Source organism: Periplaneta americana, chromosome 16 (genome assembly GCF_040183065.1).
Source record: "Periplaneta americana isolate PAMFEO1 chromosome 16, P.americana_PAMFEO1_priV1, whole genome shotgun sequence".
Taxonomy (NCBI): domain Eukaryota; kingdom Metazoa; phylum Arthropoda; class Insecta; order Blattodea; family Blattidae; genus Periplaneta; species Periplaneta americana.
In genome coordinates, this window is record NC_091132.1 from 58082042 (window position 1) to 58103868 (window position 21827).

Consider the following 21827-nt stretch of genomic DNA (forward strand, 5'->3'; position numbering starts at 1 on the left):
GATTAAAAGATTATCAGTACCGGTAATAGAAGGAAAAATAGTTTCTTCAGTAGCCGAGTTTCTAAGTTTCCAAGACCAACAGAAATACCGTATATTTTCCCCAGAATCTGTATTTCCTGAGGTTATTCCATCTATTTAGCAAAAATACACACACGATTTTTAGATTAGTTTCAAGTAAGTCTGTGTCTAAGTTTTGAGTAAGAATTTACCTTTACAACACTAATGTATGTCATAGGCGGAGCTATATGGGTGCTGGGGATACCTGGATTAACCCCTAATGAACTTGTGGATCCCTCAAACACGTACCGGTAACTTATATTGTAAAAAAAAAACTCCTCGAAAATTTATAAAACTCAAACAAAAATAAGATATTTCGTAAATAACCTTATTTTAATTAACCTTTTGTTATAGTCAAAGGTTAATTTCAGATCAGATTGTATAGTGCATGTGTTTTTGGACAAACTCGGCATTTTCTTTTCTGCTAAGCAGACTGCTTTCCATCCATCAGTGCAGATGAAGTCATTCATGAATTTAGGAACATGGTTCCTTTCTAGAGGCGTCTTTTGTTACCGGTACAATGACTCTTAGTAACCTAACAAAATAATTGTCAAAAAGCCTGTTCTTGTTTGTATATGTATTTTATTTGTCTTAAACTTATCTATGGTTAAATTATCTCAAGATATGCAACCAAATATTTTAAGGAATACAATATTCATTCTAATTTATATATCAGCAGATAAAAACAACATGAATAATTAATTATAGACCCTTTTCACTTTTATCAAACCTCGCTAAAATTATATAAAAATGCATTAAACATAGACTAATTAATTATCGATGAAAACATAACATTTTATGCATTACCGGTAATCAATACACCCTACGGTTTTCAAAACAATAAATCACTAGTGATGCCATGTATCAAGTAACCCAGACAATAATAGATGAATTAGATGCTGGCAACAAATGTTTAGGTACTGGTATATTTTCTTTGAATGCAGTACTTGCTAATGTTATTGTATAGACCTACTGCAATGTAACCTTTTTCTTACTATGTTGGACAATTAATGAACAAATATAATAAGCAATATGTAAGATACAGAACATTTTTCACTGTAGCCAAGTTGCAGTTCCAGGTCACAAAAGTTGCAACACGAGAAGCACCCCCTAATGAAATTCTCTATCTTCTCCTATGTATATGTAGAAATATTAAAAAAAAAATGTTGTTTATATTCTTGCTGCTAATGCTATGAATTATATTCTATATTGGGAAGAGAGATTTATTGCGTGGTATGATGTGTTTTATTGTATCGATACACAAAAAGCAATATTCTTTTCTGCAGTTATTGACAAAATCACTAATTCCTGTAAATATTCTTCAGCATTCGTGTGTTCTTGTATCATCATCATCATCATCATCATCACCATTATCTTGGATTAGGACTTATGGCACATTCTGCTTCAGGTTGAATGCTGCTTGAAAGCTGATCTCTCCACCACTTTTTTGGTCGTCAAATGTCTTTCTTTCCACAAGGATTACAGTTAAATAGACAATGAGGTAGCCTGTTATTAGGCATCCATGATACATGTTCATACCAGTTCTCGTAAACTGCACAAATAGATAGGCATCATAATGTAAAGTAATCATAACCTGTATGTTATTGACCGGAAAAGGAATACCAATAAAAATAACAACATAGGATCTCAACAAAATTCCTTCACTGGAGTCTCTATCCTTTGCCATAGCTTTTTTTCTTTTCTAGATCTTTTTCACTTCTTCTAGTTCCTTCTCAGTAGTCAGTCTCCATGTAATCCTTGATCTGCCTTTCTTCTACTTCGCTTTGGGTTCCATTCCAGAGCCTGCCGTACTAGGTTTTCCCTTGTTCCTGGGTTTGCGTAGAGTGTGGTGAATCCATTTCCACTTTCATCTCTTCATCTGTACGGTACAAAATGACAAACATTAATGCTATCTTCGTACTATAAAATTCATCAAATTTATACAAGGCTTTCCGAAGAAGATACTTCTGTAAGTGTGATTAAATTGAATGCCTGGATTGTCATAAATTTATTTTATTTTCTGTTTGGCAATTTATTAAAAAAATGATTCCCATAACAAAAGGGGTCTTTACGTAATAACTTAGTGTTATAGCCTTTTCTGTGTTAACCTAAATTACTTCTCGTGTTATATGTATGAATGTCACTATTTAGATTTTTTTATGACAGGTAAGCTTACTTGACTTCTCGTCATTCACCCATAAGAAGTCAGCTGTGTAGACCAATTTACTGACAGAGTTATTGCTCAGGGTGCGGCATTGGATACTGGTCCCCGCTACATCTGTGAAGAGATGATATGATGATGGAGATTTGTTGGGAGCCACAAGGGAACAGAAGCTTCTGGAGAAAACGTGTTACCTGGACCACGGGCCTGCCCAACACAAGTTATAAATCAGGGATACACTGAGAATCGAATCCGGGTTCACAGGATTGTAAGTCCAACACTCTAATCACTAGACCACCGTGGTGGTTACTATTAAGATAATTCAGTTGAATTTTACTTCTTAGCAGTACTACAGTTTTAAGTACATTATTATGAACCTCCTACTGTAAACATTTATTTTAAACAATTCACAATAAGGATCTGTTTTTCATAAGTTATAAGTTACGGTATCTTAATGGTACACTATTTTTCTTCTTTGCAATATTGGTACTAAGACCCTAGTGATATTAACATGGTTTGAAGTACTCCATATTTCCATACTTCAGTACCATAAAAATGTGTGGAAGTATAAACCATCATCATTGTCTCATGCTGTGGCAACGTGATCTGAGTCATCCTGCCTAGGACTCGCGTTATGGAATGTGCATTGGTTCAAGTCCTCATGAAGAAAGAAATTTTCTCATGAAATTTTGGCCATTGCAGTGTATGGGGCTGTTGCCCACGCAGCATCGTGATGTACTTGGGGTGCTATGATAGGTAACGAAATCCGGTTATGAAAGCCAGCCACAACGCCTGGGGGGATCATCATGCTAACCAGACGATAATTCCATTATGGTTGGATGATCGTCCATCTGTGCTTCGGCATGTGGACATAAAGCCAGCAGCCAGCTGGTTGGTCAAGGCCTTTAAAGGACTGTAGTGCCATGGATTATTGTTTTTAATAAATCATCATCATCATCAGTATACAGTAGAACCCCGATTATCCGTCACCCTATTAACCGATCGGCGGATTATCCGACTGTCTTCCTCACGCTTTTTTTTTTTTTGTTGCAGAGAAAATACAAAGTTCTGTACATTACGTTAGTACTCCACGTATTTTTTTATAGCTAGAGTCATTGCAATCCTTTACCACTACCATTACACAATATGTAGTAGGAATGCTTTCGTCATTGTCGGCAATCATAAACAGTTACTTATGGGAGGGTCTTTTTTCCCAAATTGTAAAATAGTCACAATCAGCTTTCAGAAAAATGTCCCCAAGAACTTACACACACCTGCAAACCCATGCACCATTCAATATTGTCCTCCTGTTCGAGTGGCCATACTCTATTACTTGTATGCAAAATGTCTTCCACGAATGTCAAAAGAAAAATAAAAGAAAATGTAATTGAGCGGCTTTGGAAAAGAGAAACTGTGGTATATGTCGCATCAGAATACGAGATTGGCGTTACAGCTGTGAGCGATTTAATAGAAAGCAAGGATAAAGAGCTACATATTACTGTACTTTATTGTGTTTTTTATTAATTACGAGCATAATATGTCTAGTGTGAAGACATCAGTGGTTGCAGCATTGCAGGAACTTTAAATTATGTATGAAAGTGTATTATACACTTAATTGATGAAAATCATTCATAGTATGGATTATCCGATCTTTTAGATTAACCGTTCAGTTCAACCCCTTCATTACCGCGGATAATAGAGGTTCTACTGTACTCGTATTATAATCAACATATCTACTCATATGTATTCTAAACACACATAAATTTCCCTACTAATTTTTACTGCATACCAAGTCTACAGGGAGCTGCTATTAAAGTTTAGAATTGGTTCAAAATACCGACAAGAATAAAAACAGGACAGGTCAAATAGTCCAATCCCTGAAATAAATGATGTTATGGATATTAAATCTACTTCAATATATAATATTAGGGCCTTCATATATTACATGTATTTTAAAGACTGTAAATTCCAGTTCAACAAGTGACATATTTTACAGCTACAATTCAGCAGATTGGTGTTCGATTTCCAGTTAGGAGATGGACTGGGTGTGTCTTGCAGTTGACCTATTCTATCTTAGGCAGTGACCTTGTGCCATGTTGACACATGCTAGAGAGTTCATTACCTATGAATATCCAATGTTGGTTAATGAACTTCAGATCAGTGGGAGCAGAATGAATCAGAGGGCCATTTGTTAAAGGTTAATAATTTATTTATGCACCTATGCACGCCTGCAGATCTACCCACCTGTCTGTTCACCCACCTGCATATCTACTTTATTTATCTAATGGCTAGTTTATAATTAATATATCATTGACTATAAAAAAAAAACAAACAACTAAAGAAAGGCCATCTTCATTCTTACTTCCCAGTAGGTTAATATTAGTAATTCTTGGAGTATTGAATTATGGTCATACAATTAAAATTCTTACTTAAGAAAAAAGAACTTGACTGTCACGTTTACTTCGTCTACTACAATTGCAAATTGTTCATACAAAGAACAGGAAAATACTACAGTATATATGAAGAATTTTCTTATTCTATGAAAAATGCACCTTTAAGCTCGATTCACATTATACGTCACATCAACGTCACGGACCATAACCGTCCAATGCAAACTCATTCACATTTAACGGCAAGTGACCGTCAGTTTGCTGCCATCAAGACTGTGCTTTCAAACAATGCCGATATTTAGCAAACAGAAACTTGCGATGATTGCTGTCTTGTTGGACGAAGAAGAGGCCGAAAGAAGAAAACGAAACAGAACATGGATGAAAGAAATGCTCAGAAAGAGGAAGAATATAGGTGAATATCATACACTATACCGACAGTTGGAGGATGATGAAAGTTGCTTCTATAAGTATTTTAGAATGTCAAAATATCAGTTTTATATTTTGCTTCAAAAAATAGAAATACAAATACAAAAACAAAACACAACATTTAGAGAAGCAATTTCAGCAAAAGAAAAGTTGATGGTTTGTTTAAGGTAAGTCCTTCTAGATTGTAGTCTAAACAATGAAATGGAAAAGCAATTATGTCAATTAAAACTAATTATTGTTTGTCATTCCTTGCATAAAATCACTCACAGGAAAACGTTAATTATTCTACAGGAGAAAATTGAAGGGCTCGGTGCAATAAGGTGCTAACCCTCACTTTTGTGAAAATTGAGATTTATACACAAACATACGAGGAATAATATTGTGCACTTTCTGTCAAAATATGGATCTGGTATGAGTATAAATTTCGCAGTAAATGCATATCCTTTTTCTAATCAATGTTAAGAGTCATTTGTTTTGAGCAATAAGGCGCCAACCTATACCAAGTTGGAAGGAGAAAGTAGCCAAATGAACAGATTCTAAAAAAATAAGTTAATTGAAACGATGACGTGAGTAACTAAACTGATGGTAGCATCGACGACCCCGATTATATTATATCTGACTGGAAATGAAGGCACATCATAATAGGTAAGGATTAATTTAATTTCTCATTATTAAAATAGTATTGAGGGATGACACCTTCTTGCATCAAAGTTAAACGTTATAAAAGTTACATATATATGAATATATATATATATATATTTTTTTTTATTTTACTCCACTGTTTCAGTGTGAATGAAACATACAAAGGTAACCTGAGATCATTCACTTCAAATTCCCTCCAAACTGGAAAAGAAAGCGTCACCATCAAGTCTGGGAACATTTTAAACAGAAGAGAAGGAAAAATAAAGGACAACAATATACTTCACTATTCAACAAAGAAGTTATTCAAACTAGAGCGATCGCGATTTTGGTCGCATACAGTAGAGTTGTATTCTCGGAGATATTGTTCCACCGTTTATACTACAGAAGACTGGTCATATATAGAGTGTATCAAAAGGTCAGGTCAAGCCTTAAGGAAGTGATTCAGGATCTTATTTGCAACAAAAAATCCTAATACACTTTTTCAATATTCATCCTCGTTTCCGAGTTACATGAATATCACGTACCGTATCTATCCCCATTTGATTCCACACCTAATGGACCTGTCTGCTTGAGAGAAGCTAGGCTAATTGTCAGTTGTCTAGAGCAGATGCTCGAAATGTCCCCCTCTTGCACGAATACGCTTCAACACGCCGTCTGACCTCTTGCTGCTCATTATCCAATCCGTGCTGGTGTATCTCCATTGCAGCCGTGTTAATCTTTGCAACGAGCTCTTCCCTGCTTGCTGCCTCCGTTTGGTACATTTTTTCCTTCTTGCAGCCTCAGAGAAAGAAGTTTAATGGTGTTAAGTCTGGGGACCGGACTGGCCAGGCAACTATGGTATCAACTATATGGTACTCCACCACATTTCAGACTTCCAGTACGCCAATGGTTAGATCACCATTTTCGAGGTAGATGGATTGAAAGGGGTGGTCCCATTGCCTGGCCAGCCCGGTTCCCAGACCTAACACCATTGGACTTCTTTCTCTGGGGCTCCATGAAGGAGAAAATGCACCAAACAGAGATAGCAAGCAGGGAAGAGCTCGTTGCAAAGATTAACACGACTGCAATGGAGATACACCAGCATGGATTGGATAATGTGCAGCGAGTGGTCAAACGGCGTGCTGAAGCATGTGTTTGTGCGAGAGGGAGACATTTTGAGCATCTGCTCTAGACTAATGACAATTAGCCTACCTTCTCTCAAGCAGACAGGTCCATTAGGTGTGGAATCAAATGGGAATAGATACGGTACGTGATATTCGTGAAACTCGGAAATGGGAATGAATATTGAAAAAATGTATTAGGATTTTTGTTGCAAATAGGGTCCTGAATCACCTCCTTAAGGCTTAACCTGACCTTCTGATACACCTTGTATAATCTTAAATGCTAATACAAAAAATAAGTTTACAATAACGAAGACGTATCAGTTGGACTTTAAAAATTTTCGTCCATTGACTTATTCAATACTGAAGAAAATAGTTTCAGATTCAAAGGAACCTCTCCAATTTTCAAATGCCTCTTTGTTTAAGATTGACTCAGCTTTACCAGGCTTTTTAGAGGTTGGTTACACTTACTGGCATGAACTGTCATTACATGCAGTACACTCTCAAGAAATGGGGTCGTCATAGTTCAACAATTTCAATTTGTGATTTACAACCTAAATATCCAACACAACTTCCTATAGAGAGTCGAAAATTAGCAGATGTAATGTTACTTCTGGAATAGATCCCACCAGTACATCATGCTTTCTACAGGAATCTCGTTACTCATGGTACTGCAGGTGAAGAACATTAACCTGAAAATGTGGATATACTTGATGATATATAGTGCATGGTAAAATTGAATTGCTGTAATACCATTTAAATTTCGGCCAGTGTATGGTACCAGTGTCCATCCAGCATCGTGATGCACAATAGGAGCTGCGATAGGTAGCGAAATCTGATAACGAAAGCCGCTATAACGGCTGGGGGGATCACCGTGCTAACGGCACGATACCTGCATTCTAGTTGGATGATCGTCCACCTCTGCTTCGGCATGTGGACGTAAGGTCAGCAGCCGGCTGGACGATCATGGTCCTTCATGGACTGTCTTGCCTCGGATTATTATTATTATTATTATTATTATTATTATTATTATTATTATTATTATTATTATTATTATTATTATTATAAGCAAATCTTGTTGTAAACACAGTATAATACAACGTTAAATTAGAATGTCCAAGTGTAGAGGACAAATTCAGATATTATTCATTATAATTCTAATTTAGTTAGGTTGTATAAGCGTTCAGAATAAATTTGTTTGTAATTCATTCGTAATCCCTCTCAAAGCAGTGTCCAACCATCTGGTGCAATAAGGTGCTAACCAACATAGACATCCCCGATTATCAAATATGCCTGTAATATAGGTCTTCCAAATTTGGTAAAATGTTTCAAAATTACATAAATGTAACTTAAGAGTCACAGCTTCACATTGAAAGCAGTTTCAGCATTTAAATTTCAATATTTGGAATTATGCCTGTTTCTAAACTTTAAAATGCTAATATCTGAGAAGTAACTACGTGTGGGTTAACACCTTATTGCACCGAGCCCTTCAATTGTTAATAGTAGGTTTGAACTGATGATATTCCTGACACGTATGATGGTGTAGGCGATGGTGTTTGCATAGTTGTCAGATCATGTGACGTAGTTGAGGTCATCCAATAAATAACCCTATCTGTTTGCAGCTGATTGTGTTGCAACACAGGATGCTGATAGTGAGCTGGTGGTGCTGATAATGAAGCTGAAGAAATCGAAGGCTGCTCATTGCTTTGGGACTGGAACATCCTTTCTTGAATTTCTTCGTATTCAAGATTAGAAATTATATTGAAAATTTTTTATTTTGCCAGATTTTGTCTTAATGGTGAAAATTGTTTCACTGTGGCAGCTATACCGTTGAAAAATGCATCTATTGGGTTCCGCACTGCAGGTAGACGTCAATTGCTTTTCTTTTTCATTGTTTTCTAATAAATATTTCATAACGAGAGATAATGCTGTTTCCTTCTCCTGCACCTTTTTCTTTGCACGCCTTTGTGACTCTGTAACTAGAGGATCAGACAGTGTTCTTGCTTCTGGCAGTACTGATTTTCTTAAGTCCTGTGGATGTGAAGCAGCAGTCTCTTCATTTGTATCATTGTTCAAACTTTCTTCTTCTCCTTGATTGTTCGAATCGTCACTGCCTTGAGGTTCAACGTTTCCTACAGTTTCTCTTTCTTTAATAAACGGGATCAGAAATAACATATAATCTTCATATTTCCATTTTTTTTTTCGGTGTTGGTTGCCTGTTCGCTCTTAGTCTTCCTCTTTTTTAATGCCTTTCTAAACTGATCCCTTAATGAAACCCACCTCACTTTGCATTCTGGACCTGAAAAGATTGAAATGTATAACAAAAAATAGAAATAATTTGCTTTGAAGGATACTGAGATACTGTATATGTAAATTAATATTAAATTTATACATTTCCTCTCAAAATAATGTCATGATACATAGATCTGTGCGTGTGTGTGTGTGTGTGAATTGATGCTGCTGTGCTGTGCCGCTGGGTAATTCACGCTAACAAACCGTCCATGTCACATCAAAACATTCTCCTGGAGAATCCCAGACGGTCCGTGCTGTTGACGGGCTGTGACGTTGCCTGTATATGTGACGCTACCATACAAAACGCGTTGTACAATGTTTTGATGCAACACTGCTGGTCCGTGACGCGACGTTGATGTGATGTATAATGTGAATCGAGCTTTAATCTTATAAATGATTCGCCAAAGACAGGCTATACGATATCCCATGGATGCAAACAAGTTACAATGATAACGGAAATGTAGTAATTATTTCCAGTGTCAGCCTATGCTGTGACTGATAAAGGTTTTATCAACGCGAATAAGCTTCCTGTTGGATAGAGCACAATTAGTTTCCCACTCACTATATTGTGCTTGGTTTGATAGGTTTCTTGTTGCTTGCTATCGAACTCCACGTGACTTGCATCTCCTGACCGTCATGGGAAGGGCAAGGGAAGGTAAGATTGAATTATTCAGAAAATGTCAAAATAATTCGATATTCTTAGCCAGTCAAGAAATTAGAAAAAGACTCAACATATTCCCCTGCTTCCTGCTGTATAAAAATAATTTCCTTCCTCCAGAGAAAATTTAATTATACACCACAGATTAAAGCACCACATCCGAGTAGCTGGAGTTCCAATTTCTCTTTAAAACCATGTGTTTGAATTCAACTGTTGAATCTATATGCACCATGACATTCGATCTCATCATCAACTTGTCCGCCTATTCTTTCATACCGGTATAATAAGCTACAGTAATTCGGGGATAAAAATCATTTGTTAATAAATTTGTCTGATTTGATTTTAAAAGTTTAAAGAATGCTCAGAAGTTTTTCGATGAGTTGTCCAGTACCAATTATAAGAAGACCATTTTGCTTCAGTTGTAGCTCTGTCACCTGAGAGTTTCATCCCAATGGACCAGTTTTCATTTCTGGAAGATGTGTGAGCATTGTAACAAGCCACGTATTGATGAGGCAGATTTCATTACAGTTTCCCTGCTGTTCTCAGCTGTTTTATATCAACACTGTCTGAGGCTTATTGTGTATACCAATGTAAAAATGACCCTTAACACCAGCTTTACATAACAATTTTACACAGAAGGATAGTTACCTATTCATATTCACCATGTTTTACATAGTAGTATTAACATTTTGAAATGAATGCCTATATTAACATTTCGTAGTAGGCCTACGTATTTAAAAGAAATATAAACGAATGAAAGTCCTATTTCTTTAATTGATCCCAGTTTTCTATGTCCCAGTTTACATAGACTGTCTCTGTTGTTGTTAGGTAAGATCTTGCTGTTGGTTCCACTCCCCCCCCCTCCCCATATTGTATGAATCTACCCTGGATGAAAAGGTCTGAATTCAACACTGGTCATAATGGTGCGTAATACCGTTAATTACAAATAACTCAGTACATGTAAAAGATAGCCTATACAGCACAAACCTATTGTAAATTAAAGAGTAAACAAAGAAATGTCTATTTATGTCATTTATTTCATACACGTTGTTACAGAACTAACGAAAACATGCAACAATTTTCGCACACTTCCCTCTTCTATCACTTGCCATGCTCAAAATACAAGAGTTGAAGCTACACATACTGTATTTTTGTGAGTGAAATACGTATCAGTAAGTAAACACAAGCTTTTCAAATCTGTATTCAGATTGTAGCTAGCTTTTATGGTTTTAGAGTTTTGGTACAATTTGTTAATAAAGCTTCGTTATATTGAAGAAGACTATTACCAGTACCAGTACATAATCCACTGTGAAGACATCTACAAATAAGATGTTACATCAGCACGAAACAAGCATAGTCCCGATTACTTGTACGAATATGCCGTAATATGTAATGAAATGCAAAACATACAGTACGTTACATATACAAATACATTTTCAATGGTACCTTAGGTACTTGTTTCCTCTCTCCCACTTAGAATTAGAAGCTGACAGTGCAGATATGCATAATTCTCATAGTTGCAAGAAAAGCATGAATTGGAGATTTTACAAAAAACGATGACTTAGCGAACTACACAATGAGGCATTATGAAACCTAACAAAGTTGGAATAAGGAAAACTGGAAGTGACTTCGGAACCTCCAGTTTAGATTGCCAAAACAAAGTAAATGCTAGTTTGAAAGATAATCGTAATTGTAATTTAAGGAATATCATTCAGAGATGAAGAAAAAGTGTGAAAGTAAATTAAGAACCCAAAATTTTCTTGGGCTTCCAGCCAGGTCATAAGTTGGTGATCCACCGACGTTTCGAGGATGTTCATCTTCCTCATCTTCAGGGTTAAATGATAACTAAGGGAATTGAATTGAAAGAGAAGTGGGAGGAGAAATTTAAAAGGTACGCAAAACGCGTCCTTGCAAAGGGTTCGGGGCTGAAAGAAACTAAATATGCGAGCTCCAAGCCGGTTGGCCACTTGTCTCACTCCGGGTTACGCTGCTCCACTGAAGGAGCTCTAGAAGAATTGAATTGAAAGGGAAGTTGGAGGAGAAATTTAAAAGGTACGCAAAATGTGTCCTTGCAAGGGTTTCGGGCGCAGTGGCAATATCGTAACCAATAAGGTTTAGCAGAAGTTCCCAGCTCCTTAATTTATAGTGTCAGAGGGAGTAGTCAGCCGAGGAGCTGTGCATTGATTGGCTCTTATTAGTGCGGACCGCGGCGTGAACGCGGTCGACATGTCGTCTTGTTTTGTGCTGTTCGGCTGATTGACCGCGGGTCTCTCACGATGGGCTTGGCGGACAAGTTCTTATGTGTCCTCCGCTGGTGACGGCCCGTCATCTGGGCATTGAGAAATATAATAGCTGGTGCCCACACTGCGCTTAGTTGGAGATCCGAGTCCCGATTCAGGTTACCGCGTTCTGCCACTATGGCCGAACACTTCGCCAGGACCTCGGTGTTTAGCCAATCCGGATTTTTCGGGCTGCATTAATCTGATGCTTCTTTGATGTTCCGAAAGACGCGTAGTTATTGTGCGTCCCGTCTGTCCAATGTAAGCAGCCTCACATTCACAAGGAATGCGATAGATCCCTGGTACTCTGAGGCCTAGATTGTCTTTTACTGATCTGTCCTTGTTCCTAATTTTTGGCGCAGGTTTGTGAATTGTCTTTATTCCATACCTGTAGAGCAGTCTGCTTATCTTTCCCGACAACTTCCCTGTGAATGGTAGACAGGCTATGGCTGATTTTTTCACTTCTTGTGAGTCCGTAATGGTCTGCTGCTGCTACTTCTTCTTGTGTCTTGCTCTATTCAAAGAGGCCGTAATGTCTTTAGCTAAATATTCATTCTGCTGGAGGGTGAGTTTCAAGTGTTGAAATTCGGTGTCTAATTGCTCCGGTTCCGATATAGAGACTGCTCTGTGGGCCAGTATGTTTAGTATACCCATCCGCTGAGCTTTGTGATGGAAACTATTCGCATTCAGATACATGTTGGTGTGTGTGGGTTTACGGTATACCGCATGGCCAAGAGATCCGTTGTTATTTCTGGAGATAAGGATGTCCAGAAATGAGAGTTTACCGTCTGTTTCAACCTCCATTCTACCAGGGATCTACCGCATTCCTTGTGAATGTGAGGCTGCTTACATTGGACAGACGGGACGCACACGTCTTTCGAAACATCAAAGAAGCATCAGATTAATGCAGCCCGAAAAATCCGGATTAGCTGAACATTGTATTGAAAAAAGCCATAGGGCTAATTTTAATAACACCAAGGTCCTGGCGAAGTGTTCGGGCTACTGGGATAAAAGAGTAAAGGAAACCCTGGCCATAGTGGCGGAACACAGTAACCTGAATCGGGACTCGGGTCTCCAACTAAGAGCAGTGTGGGCACTGGCTATTGAATTTCTCAGCACCCAGATGATGGGCCGTCACCAGCAGAGGACACATAAGAAGTCGTCTGCCGAGCCCATCGTGAGACCCGTGGTCAATCAGCCGAACAGCACAAAACAAGACGACACGTCGGCCGCGTTCACATCGAGGTCCGCACCAATAAGAGCCAATCAGCGCACAGCTCCCCGGTTGACTACTCCCTCTGACACTATAAATTAAGGAGCTGGGAACTTTGGCTAAGATCAAAGTGTAGTATCTGTTCTTATCAGCTTAAATCGCATATGTGGTCCCTAAGAGGTTATGTCCATTTTCGGTTTTCCCCTTCAAAATTTTCCAGAGCTCCTTCAGTGGAGCAGCGTAACCCGGAGTGAGACAAGTGGCCAACAGGTTTGGAGCTCACATATTTAGTTTCTTACAGCCCCGAAACCCTTGCAAGGACCTTTTAAATTTCTCCTCCAAATTCTCCTCTTTAAAAGAGCCAACTGGCTAGTCTCTAAAAGTGAGACAACTCATCCTGCAAGGTTTTTCCGTGGTTTTCCTAAGGCGCTAAGACAAATGTCGGGATGAGACCTAAAAGGAATGGGCCACGGACCTGCACTCATATTCCCATGACCCCGGTAATTACTCTAAATCAGCGGTTCCCAAACTTTTTCAGCCACGGAGCCATTTTTGAAGCAAAAGTTTCTCGTGGAGCCCCAAGAAATGTTTACTTTTTAGTTTACCTGTCTACGTTCTATGAAGCATATTTCACACGATACATAAACAGAAGTGTATATATCAATAAAGGAAGCAATAGTAAAAACGTACTGGATATAATTTATTTAAATCTACAAAATTATATTAACAAGTATCGTAGTTACGATATTTAAAAAAATGTTACAATGTTACAGGTACACCCGAAGTTAATGTGAAGAATGTGTCTGTTTCTTGCAACAGAATTTGTCAATGTCCGGTGTCATAGAAGTCAGTTCAAGACGTATATCGTCTTCTGTGTCCAAAAGTTCGATATTTTGTTTTTGTAGCCGTGTACCTCGAAAAGGTCGTTTTACTGAGGTACACAGTACCAAAGGGCATTGAGAGAAATTTAGCTTTTGAACTTAATATCAAACGATCCTCCCCTAACTTAGCCCAAAACTTGGGAAATGGTTTGCTTTTATTTTATGCCTGACAGTGGCTGTTCGAAACCATGCCTATAAAGACCTCATATCTGAAGCAGTGAGGGCTGCTGGCTTTGACATCACTGGAAATGGATCTACAATCCACTCATATTTCTTTAGAATCGATTCCTGTGTGTCCCTTGGAAAGTATGAATTTATATTTTGAAGAAAATTGTCAAAGGTGTTCTTTCATTATTGCTATGAATGAGACATTCATTGCTATGTTATTTTCTTCTATAAAGTTTGAAGTCAATGAGAAATGTAAGATCCTTATTGTCGACGCTTTCTATGTAGAACGCTATATTTTTCTTCAGTGCGACAATTTCGTCATCAGCATCGAATATAGTCTTCCGTTTACCTTGTATGTATATGCTGAATTCATTTTTGAAAAATGTCTGCCAGTAACATAATTTGTACAACCATTCCTGATCATTCAAATAATCTGCTAGCAAACTGTTCTGGTATTTCAAAAGTGAAGAAACTTCCTTTCGAAGTTCATGTAATCGGGACAACGCTTTACCACGCGACAACCATCGCACTTCTGTGTGTAATATTACTAACAATGACTTGTGTATACTATAGTCCCGACGCTGTTATTTCCGGCGTGACTCCGCCCCTTTGCTTACGTCTTAGAAAGTGAAGGCTCTATAAATTCTAGGTAGGTAGTATCGTTCGCCATTTTTGTTCTCACATTGCCCAGCTACCATACGAGGAATCTATTTGCCACACAGTTAAACATTATCATGTTGTAGCTCCTATGATAATAAATCAAACGCAATGTAATTCAGCAAATAATTGAGCGGCAAATAACGTCTTCGTGTGCTTTCTGCGAACGCCAAAAAAAGAGCTAAAATGGCGGGCGATTATATTAAGTATTTATCGAGCCTTAAGAAATGAATCAGCGAATCACAAGACGCACACGTTTAAATTTAGCCGACCTGCAACGCGATTGGCTGCCGGAAATTAGAGCGACGGGACTATACCCATATCTTCACACAGGATTTTAAGTAGCCTACACTGCGAAGGTCGTGCCTTAACAAAGTTGATAATTTTGACGGCGTTGTCTAGTACCTCCTTTAATAACGCTGGCATTTTTTCGTTGCGAGGACGTGTTGGTGCAGTACACAGTGACTATTTGTGCAGTTTTTAAAACTTTCTTGACCCTTGCAAAGCGCCAGCAACAGGATCTACCATGGCCTTAACGCCATCTGTGCACACGTCAATGCAATTGTCCCACGGTATCGAGTTTTCAGTTAAGAAGAAAAAAATTCAGTACCGCTTGTAGAGGATGGCAATGGCTGCAGAACAAAATATTTCATGAAAAAAACCTGAAAATTCATATCGCACAAACATCATTAACATAGCTAATCCGGCAAAAACCGTGGATTTGTCAAGTTGTAACGAAAATTTCGTTTAGCTGATACGGGAAATCCATGATATTTTTTACGTCTTTTCATATATTCTGGATTCGATTATGCACAGTGTTATTTGATAAGGGCACACTGGAAATCAAGTTTGCAGTTTTCTCGTCCACCATGCACTTCACTACCTTCACTAATAGTGGTTTCATAAGAGTTTCAGCAAGGGTGAGGTTCACCACCAAGAGCCTGGTCATGACTGACCAAGTACGACGTTTTCAGTGCTTTTTCGTTGTTTGTTTTTACACGAGGTAAAATTTTGTCTGAACTGCATGAAGTTCGTCACTTTTTCTTTCGAAGTAGTCTGCAGTTTTATTTGTGAATTTTTGAATTGAGAAATGCCGTCTAAGCTTAGCAAGAGAACATAGAACTATTGGGAAAAGCTTTGTTACATAACACACACTGTGGACGTTCATCAGCAAACTCAGTGAATCCCATGTGCAAATATAAATCACAATATTTTCGTTTGTTACCTTTAATACCTCTACACTAGGCATCGTAGACTCTGAGACAGGATCATGTTCAACATATTCCGAACTCAATTCCCAGGAATTCGCACTATCTTCTTTGAAAGTAAGGTTATAGCTGTTGTTATCTCCCTTTGACAAAGCACTGGTTGAGGGCTAATGACTCTTAGGTCTTAGGGAGCCCGTCTTAAGCCACAGTTCCGGTTCAACGAAAGTTTAGCTAACACATCTGCTATCAAATTAACATGCAGGTATACAGTATATATATTTTTTGAGGTAACGTAACAGTCAATAGATTGTAGATTCCACGTGCCACGAATAACAAACGCTGCCTGCCCAGTATATAAAAAATAAAATAAATTTCGAGAATCATTGAGTACTTGGCAAGCAAGAAAGATCGAGATAGTTCCAGTGACGAGTAGATCTAATATTAATGCTTCCCTGTAGCAAGAAGAACGCAAACTACTTTCTCAGAAAGTATTTTTCGCTTGATGGAAGTAGTGTCCGTTTTCCCCGCTAGAGACTAGATGGAATTAGCAATTTTTGTCATCTTGATAACTTCCGCGGACGGAGCCCCTGAGAATCATTCGCAGAGCCCTGAGGGCTCTGCGGAGCACACTTTGGGAACCGCTGCTCTAAATTTAATTAATAAATTCATCCCCTTAGTTATCATTTAACCCTGAAGATAAGGAAGATGAACATCCTCGAAATGTCGGTGGATCACCAACTTATGACCTGGCTGGAAGCCCGAGAAAATTTTGAGTTATCACGTCGCCAGGAAAGCTTCAGTAGTTATTTCAAATTAAGATCCATTTTCTTAAAACTGTTTATATTAGCTATTCTCAAAATCCAATGCTGTCTTGCTAAAAACATATAACCATAACGGATTGTGAACTTCAGATAATTTGACAATTACTAGAGGTCAGATTGGTAAACTCTGCACATAATGAAATCTTACTGATTAAAATTTCCCGTATCATCATGGTGTGAAATAATTAGATTAGAAAATGCAATAAAATGTAAGAAATATGTATTAGTACAAATTCATTATGGCAAATGTGATGCAGCATTATATAATACTGGCACCTACTTAAAAAAAAACAGGAAATGGCAGCATAACAGGAATAAGTTTCCTGTCATGCTTTTAATGTTATATAAATGAAGGTTATATAAAATTGAGCTCTAAAAAGATTATTACTAACGCAATTAGGGAAGCTGTCATTTAACATATTTTGTAAACTAACAGGGAAATCCCTGAATGTTCGTCACAGTCAAGATATCAATATTTCACGAGAGTTTGGATTGTTCAGTTGTGGTGAATATATGAGTGATGCACAATACACAGAAAAATGTATTATCTGATTTACTTCAGAAAAAGGACGAAGCGATATGTGTAAGTCTTGTAAAGGTATTGTCTACGCTCAATTCTGCTCTGTTTCATTGTTTTTTCTTCGTAATTTTACATTTGCGATAAGCATTTCGATTATTTGGCCGATGTATGAACAATTCTTCTCTATGCTGTACATGATTAGTTGCAAAGGCATTGGAGTTGGTTGTTACGTAATTTTTCTCCTACTATAATATTTGCGAGTTCTGATAAATAGTTTATCTGTTCTGTTCATTAAGTACACCATAACCAATTTTTTTATTACTTAAATATTGTGTAAGTTAAATTGTTAAAAATGTTGTTCACTTTGATATAATCATCACAAACCAAAAACCAAATAAAAATATTGTGAAATTTATAAATTCCAAATATGGAGAGGGAGATATAGAAATTCAGATTCCATATAAAGCAGTGATCTGGTTACAATGTAATTTTTATTGTAAAATTAATATTTCCATGTTCCGGGCTCCCATACTGATTCTAATATTTAGAGACACGTACAGATGATATGGATTAAAGATTCCATTGTGCTACCTTCAAATTTTGAAGAAATGGCCGGTATGCTTTGCCCAGAGTCTTCTCATTCAGGTGCAGATTTATTTTATGACATGGGCCCTTCAGTATTATTTCCCTTCATGCTAAGGGTTTTTATTGGTCGGGTTTGAACCAGCGAATCTCGAATATAATGGCAAACTTGATAAGCACTGGACTACAGGGACAGATAAAGAAGAGCATCATATAATATTGTAAAAATAAATATGGAAGTTTAGTAACTACAGGTAAGTCCACCATTATGGAGTAACAGTATGCCTGCGCGTCTGGGCCCAGGTTCAAAACCTGGTTGGGACAAATTACCTGGTTTGGGTTTTTCCAGGGTTTCCCCTCAACCAGCTGAAGCAGAATTGCAGAGTAACTTTCGGCATTGGACCTGGACTCATTTGGCCATCAATTCACATATCATACTCATCCATACAATAGCCCAGGTTAAGTTCATGTGCGACGTGCTGTACTTGCACAAGACCGCAATCATTCGGCTACTCAGTCATTCCCAGAATAAAAGTGATAAGCATAGTAAGCCTCAGGCTGCATTACAAGTCTTTAGGTCCCTCCTCCGCACAAGGTAAAAAAAAAACTACAGGTAATATCAAAATATTTTGTTTCGTATGTAATAGAAAATTGGCGACTAAGTTAAGATAAAACTGCATGAAACTGAGAATCTGTACAGGAACAAATTTTGTATCACTGTCAGTGGCGAAGTTCTTAAGAGAATTTTGACGTTTAGTCTACTCAAAAAAATTTGAGTTATTATTCCTAGTAACAGTAGGCCTATAAGTTCGTAATAACGATGTATCGTAACACTTGGTTGCACTCTGATCCTTCCATATAAATTGTTGGCAGTCATTCCAGTATGGAGAGAGCAGTGCGAGCAGCGAGCTTGTGGCAAAAGCCTCTAAAGGCATGGTTACAATCTTGACTCGCAAGCTTGAGGAGGGGTCGAGGAGGGGGTTTCAATTCGCTACATCTCCGTATGAAACGAGGCTAGCCATCTGTCACAATATTATGTCGTACTACATTAGCGTTCTCTGAAAGCGCTGCGTTGTTGAGTTTAATTTAATGAAAAGTGCGTACATATCTGTGTTACATATTAATTTTGCATAAAATAGATCATACATTGAGATCATTATTTGTAGAATTAAAAATTAAACCGTTTTCAAGTTGGACATATGAAACAGAATGTGCTTACAAAGATAGGAGATCGACACCACATTCACATATTGAAATAGCAGACAGAGAAAGAAAAAATAGAAATGTTCAGTTTTCTTGATATAAAAAATATTCTTGGCTAACAGAGTGCTCTGAGACAAATAAGTTATATTGTTTTACCTGTATTCTCTTTGGAGGTGAAAATGAGTAGTCATCCGCTTGTGGGGTCTGTGTCACAAAAAATTTTGATAGAAAACCTGATAAACATCTGCTCTGTAAAATGATACAAGGTAAGCAGATTTTTTTCAGCCTATCCAGTATTTATACCTTAGCTTCACCACTGATCATTGTACATGCTTCCACTGGACCTATGACTTTGCCAAAACATACAGAGGACCTATACCTTGAAGAAGAAGAAAAGAAGAAGAAGAAGGTGGTGGTGGTGGTGACATAACGCATTTTTCCCCCCTCCCTCCGTGTTTCACTGTATAGTGTATTTTCAAAATTTATATATTCATTTTCACATTTTCCCATGTATTTCCTTCACAGTTTAAAATATTTCATAATGATACTGTAGCCTACATATCAATTATTATGCTTTTTACCATCATAGTATTGAGCTAATTTCTAATTTTTTTCATTCCAAATTGGTCGTTATAATTTCGGAAAAATTAATTTAAAATAGACATAATTGCAAAAAAATGTATGTACGACGAGATAAAAACTCTTATCCTCACTGACAGACAATCGACATCCTGCAGAGTGGAGAGTTAGAGTACCAGTCCAATCAACAGGAGTGAAGTCTGTTAGACACTGATGATGGACTCTCTCGTTTCTGCTTTGTTGTTTCTACTGGTCTTGATGACCAAGGGAAGTCCAGGGCTTTGTGAAATCAACTGTCCTTCACCTGGAGGAATCGGAACATTGCAGGTATGTTATAATGTATACTCAATGACAGAGTTTCTTTTAATTTTCAGTTGTTATTTACTAGCAAAATGCTAAAGGAAGAAAGTGGGATTCAATGCCCAGCAGATTCTGCAACATTTATAATGAAACACACTTTGGTGTAAAAAGGTTAAAACTCTTCAATTTAAGACACCAAATGAATAATATATTATATCCAAAGCGTTTTGTCTATATATATATATATATATATATATATATATATATATATATATATATATATATATATATATCGTAGTATTTCAAAGAAACAGTTACTCGAAGATATCTCACGCCATAAAGGAGAGTAGGGGGCATGGAGATAGAGCTTTCATGACTGTAGCACCAGAATGAGGTGTGAGGTGGGAGTGATCAGCACCACACTCCAACAGTCTTTTATTCCTGGAAAAGACCCAGCAGCACAGAGGTTGTCTCCTTGGAGAAGTGCAGAAATGTCTTCTCCCAACAAGTGAAGTAGTGATAGCGCAGCAAACTTTATAATTCGGTTGGTGGCCTTCTCGTTAGAAGGGTTCCTAAATTTGCGAAATTATTATTTTTTTTTTTCAATTTTCCACGTTTTCTTGCATTTCAAAATTTATAATATCAAGCAATAATGAATAGGTCGTATGGTATTTTTACCAAAAGTCATGACTTATGAATCTGGTAACATCCACTTGTATGGTTAAATAAATTACGGGTACATTACTAGTTATAGTGAGTTGAGTTTGAATAAGTCAAACGTGAGAATGAATAACACAAACCAGATAAATTCTAAACCTATGTTCAACTATATCATAAACCGAGAAAAATTCTAAAACCTAGTCCAGGCAGTTGACTTAATGTATGTCAACATATATGTCGAACTTGGAGGGAAAGAGGAGAGGGATTCGACCCGGTGCTGTGGACTGAACTTCGGCATAGCTCAGTGGTTAGAGCACTTGGTGTATAGAACCAAGGACTCGGGCTCGATCCCGGCAATGGAGTAAATTTTTCTCCTCTAATAATCAATCTTTCAGGAAAAGTCAAATCTAATCTAACAGAAATATATACATTATTGCAGAAAATGTTAAAAAATATTCTAAGAATAATTCATAATTAACACATTCGAAGAAATATAAATATAACCAAGAACCTTACATTCCAATAAAGTTAAGAAAGCTACCGCAACTATGAAAAAATAACTAATAAAATTAAAACTTGAAATACATAGGCCTACTGGTATATAGTTTATTAATTTATTTCTGTCTGAGAGAACTCCGGGTAAAATTTACCTGTTCCCTCTTGCCCAGGTACAAATTAAACTTTTCTTCTTTGTTATCCTTGCCTATCATTCTATCGATGGGAGTAATTAATGCCCTCTTACAGGAGACACTAACTCAGAAATTAAATTTAGCCCTTTCCAGCTAACAGAATTCCAGAATGATTTTAGTTCAACATATTTATATGCAGAGTGATTCAGACCACCCGTAACAGTAATTTATTTTGGAAACTAGTGCATTAAAATTTTTCGAGAAAAAAATATTTATTACTAAACCACATGGGAACTTCCACTTGAGCTTAATTTCATCAATCAGCTCTAACAGGAAGTAGGGTCAGTGGCGTATCACTTTAAGATTTCAAATGTGAGTCTGGGTCAAATAAGGTACCATTT

At 37.3% G+C, this 21827-nt stretch overlaps 1 protein-coding gene across 2 annotated transcripts in view; it reads left to right on the forward strand.

Moving 5' to 3' along the window:
- Nucleotides 1-9588: 9588 nt before the first annotated feature.
- Nucleotides 9589-21827, forward strand: part of LOC138716322 (multiple epidermal growth factor-like domains protein 10) — a 40393-nt gene continuing 28154 nt past the window's right edge. The window contains exons 1-2 of one of the 2 annotated variants that reach the window (XM_069849276.1): nt 9589-9723; nt 19978-20164. In XM_069849276.1, the coding sequence (XP_069705377.1) occupies nt 20051-20164 (114 nt within the window). In that variant the 5' untranslated portion in view covers nt 9589-9723; nt 19978-20050. Of the gene's footprint in view, nt 9724-17431; nt 17537-19977; nt 20165-21827 lie in introns of those variants that run through there. The other variant, XM_069849278.1, reaches the window with a different exon arrangement.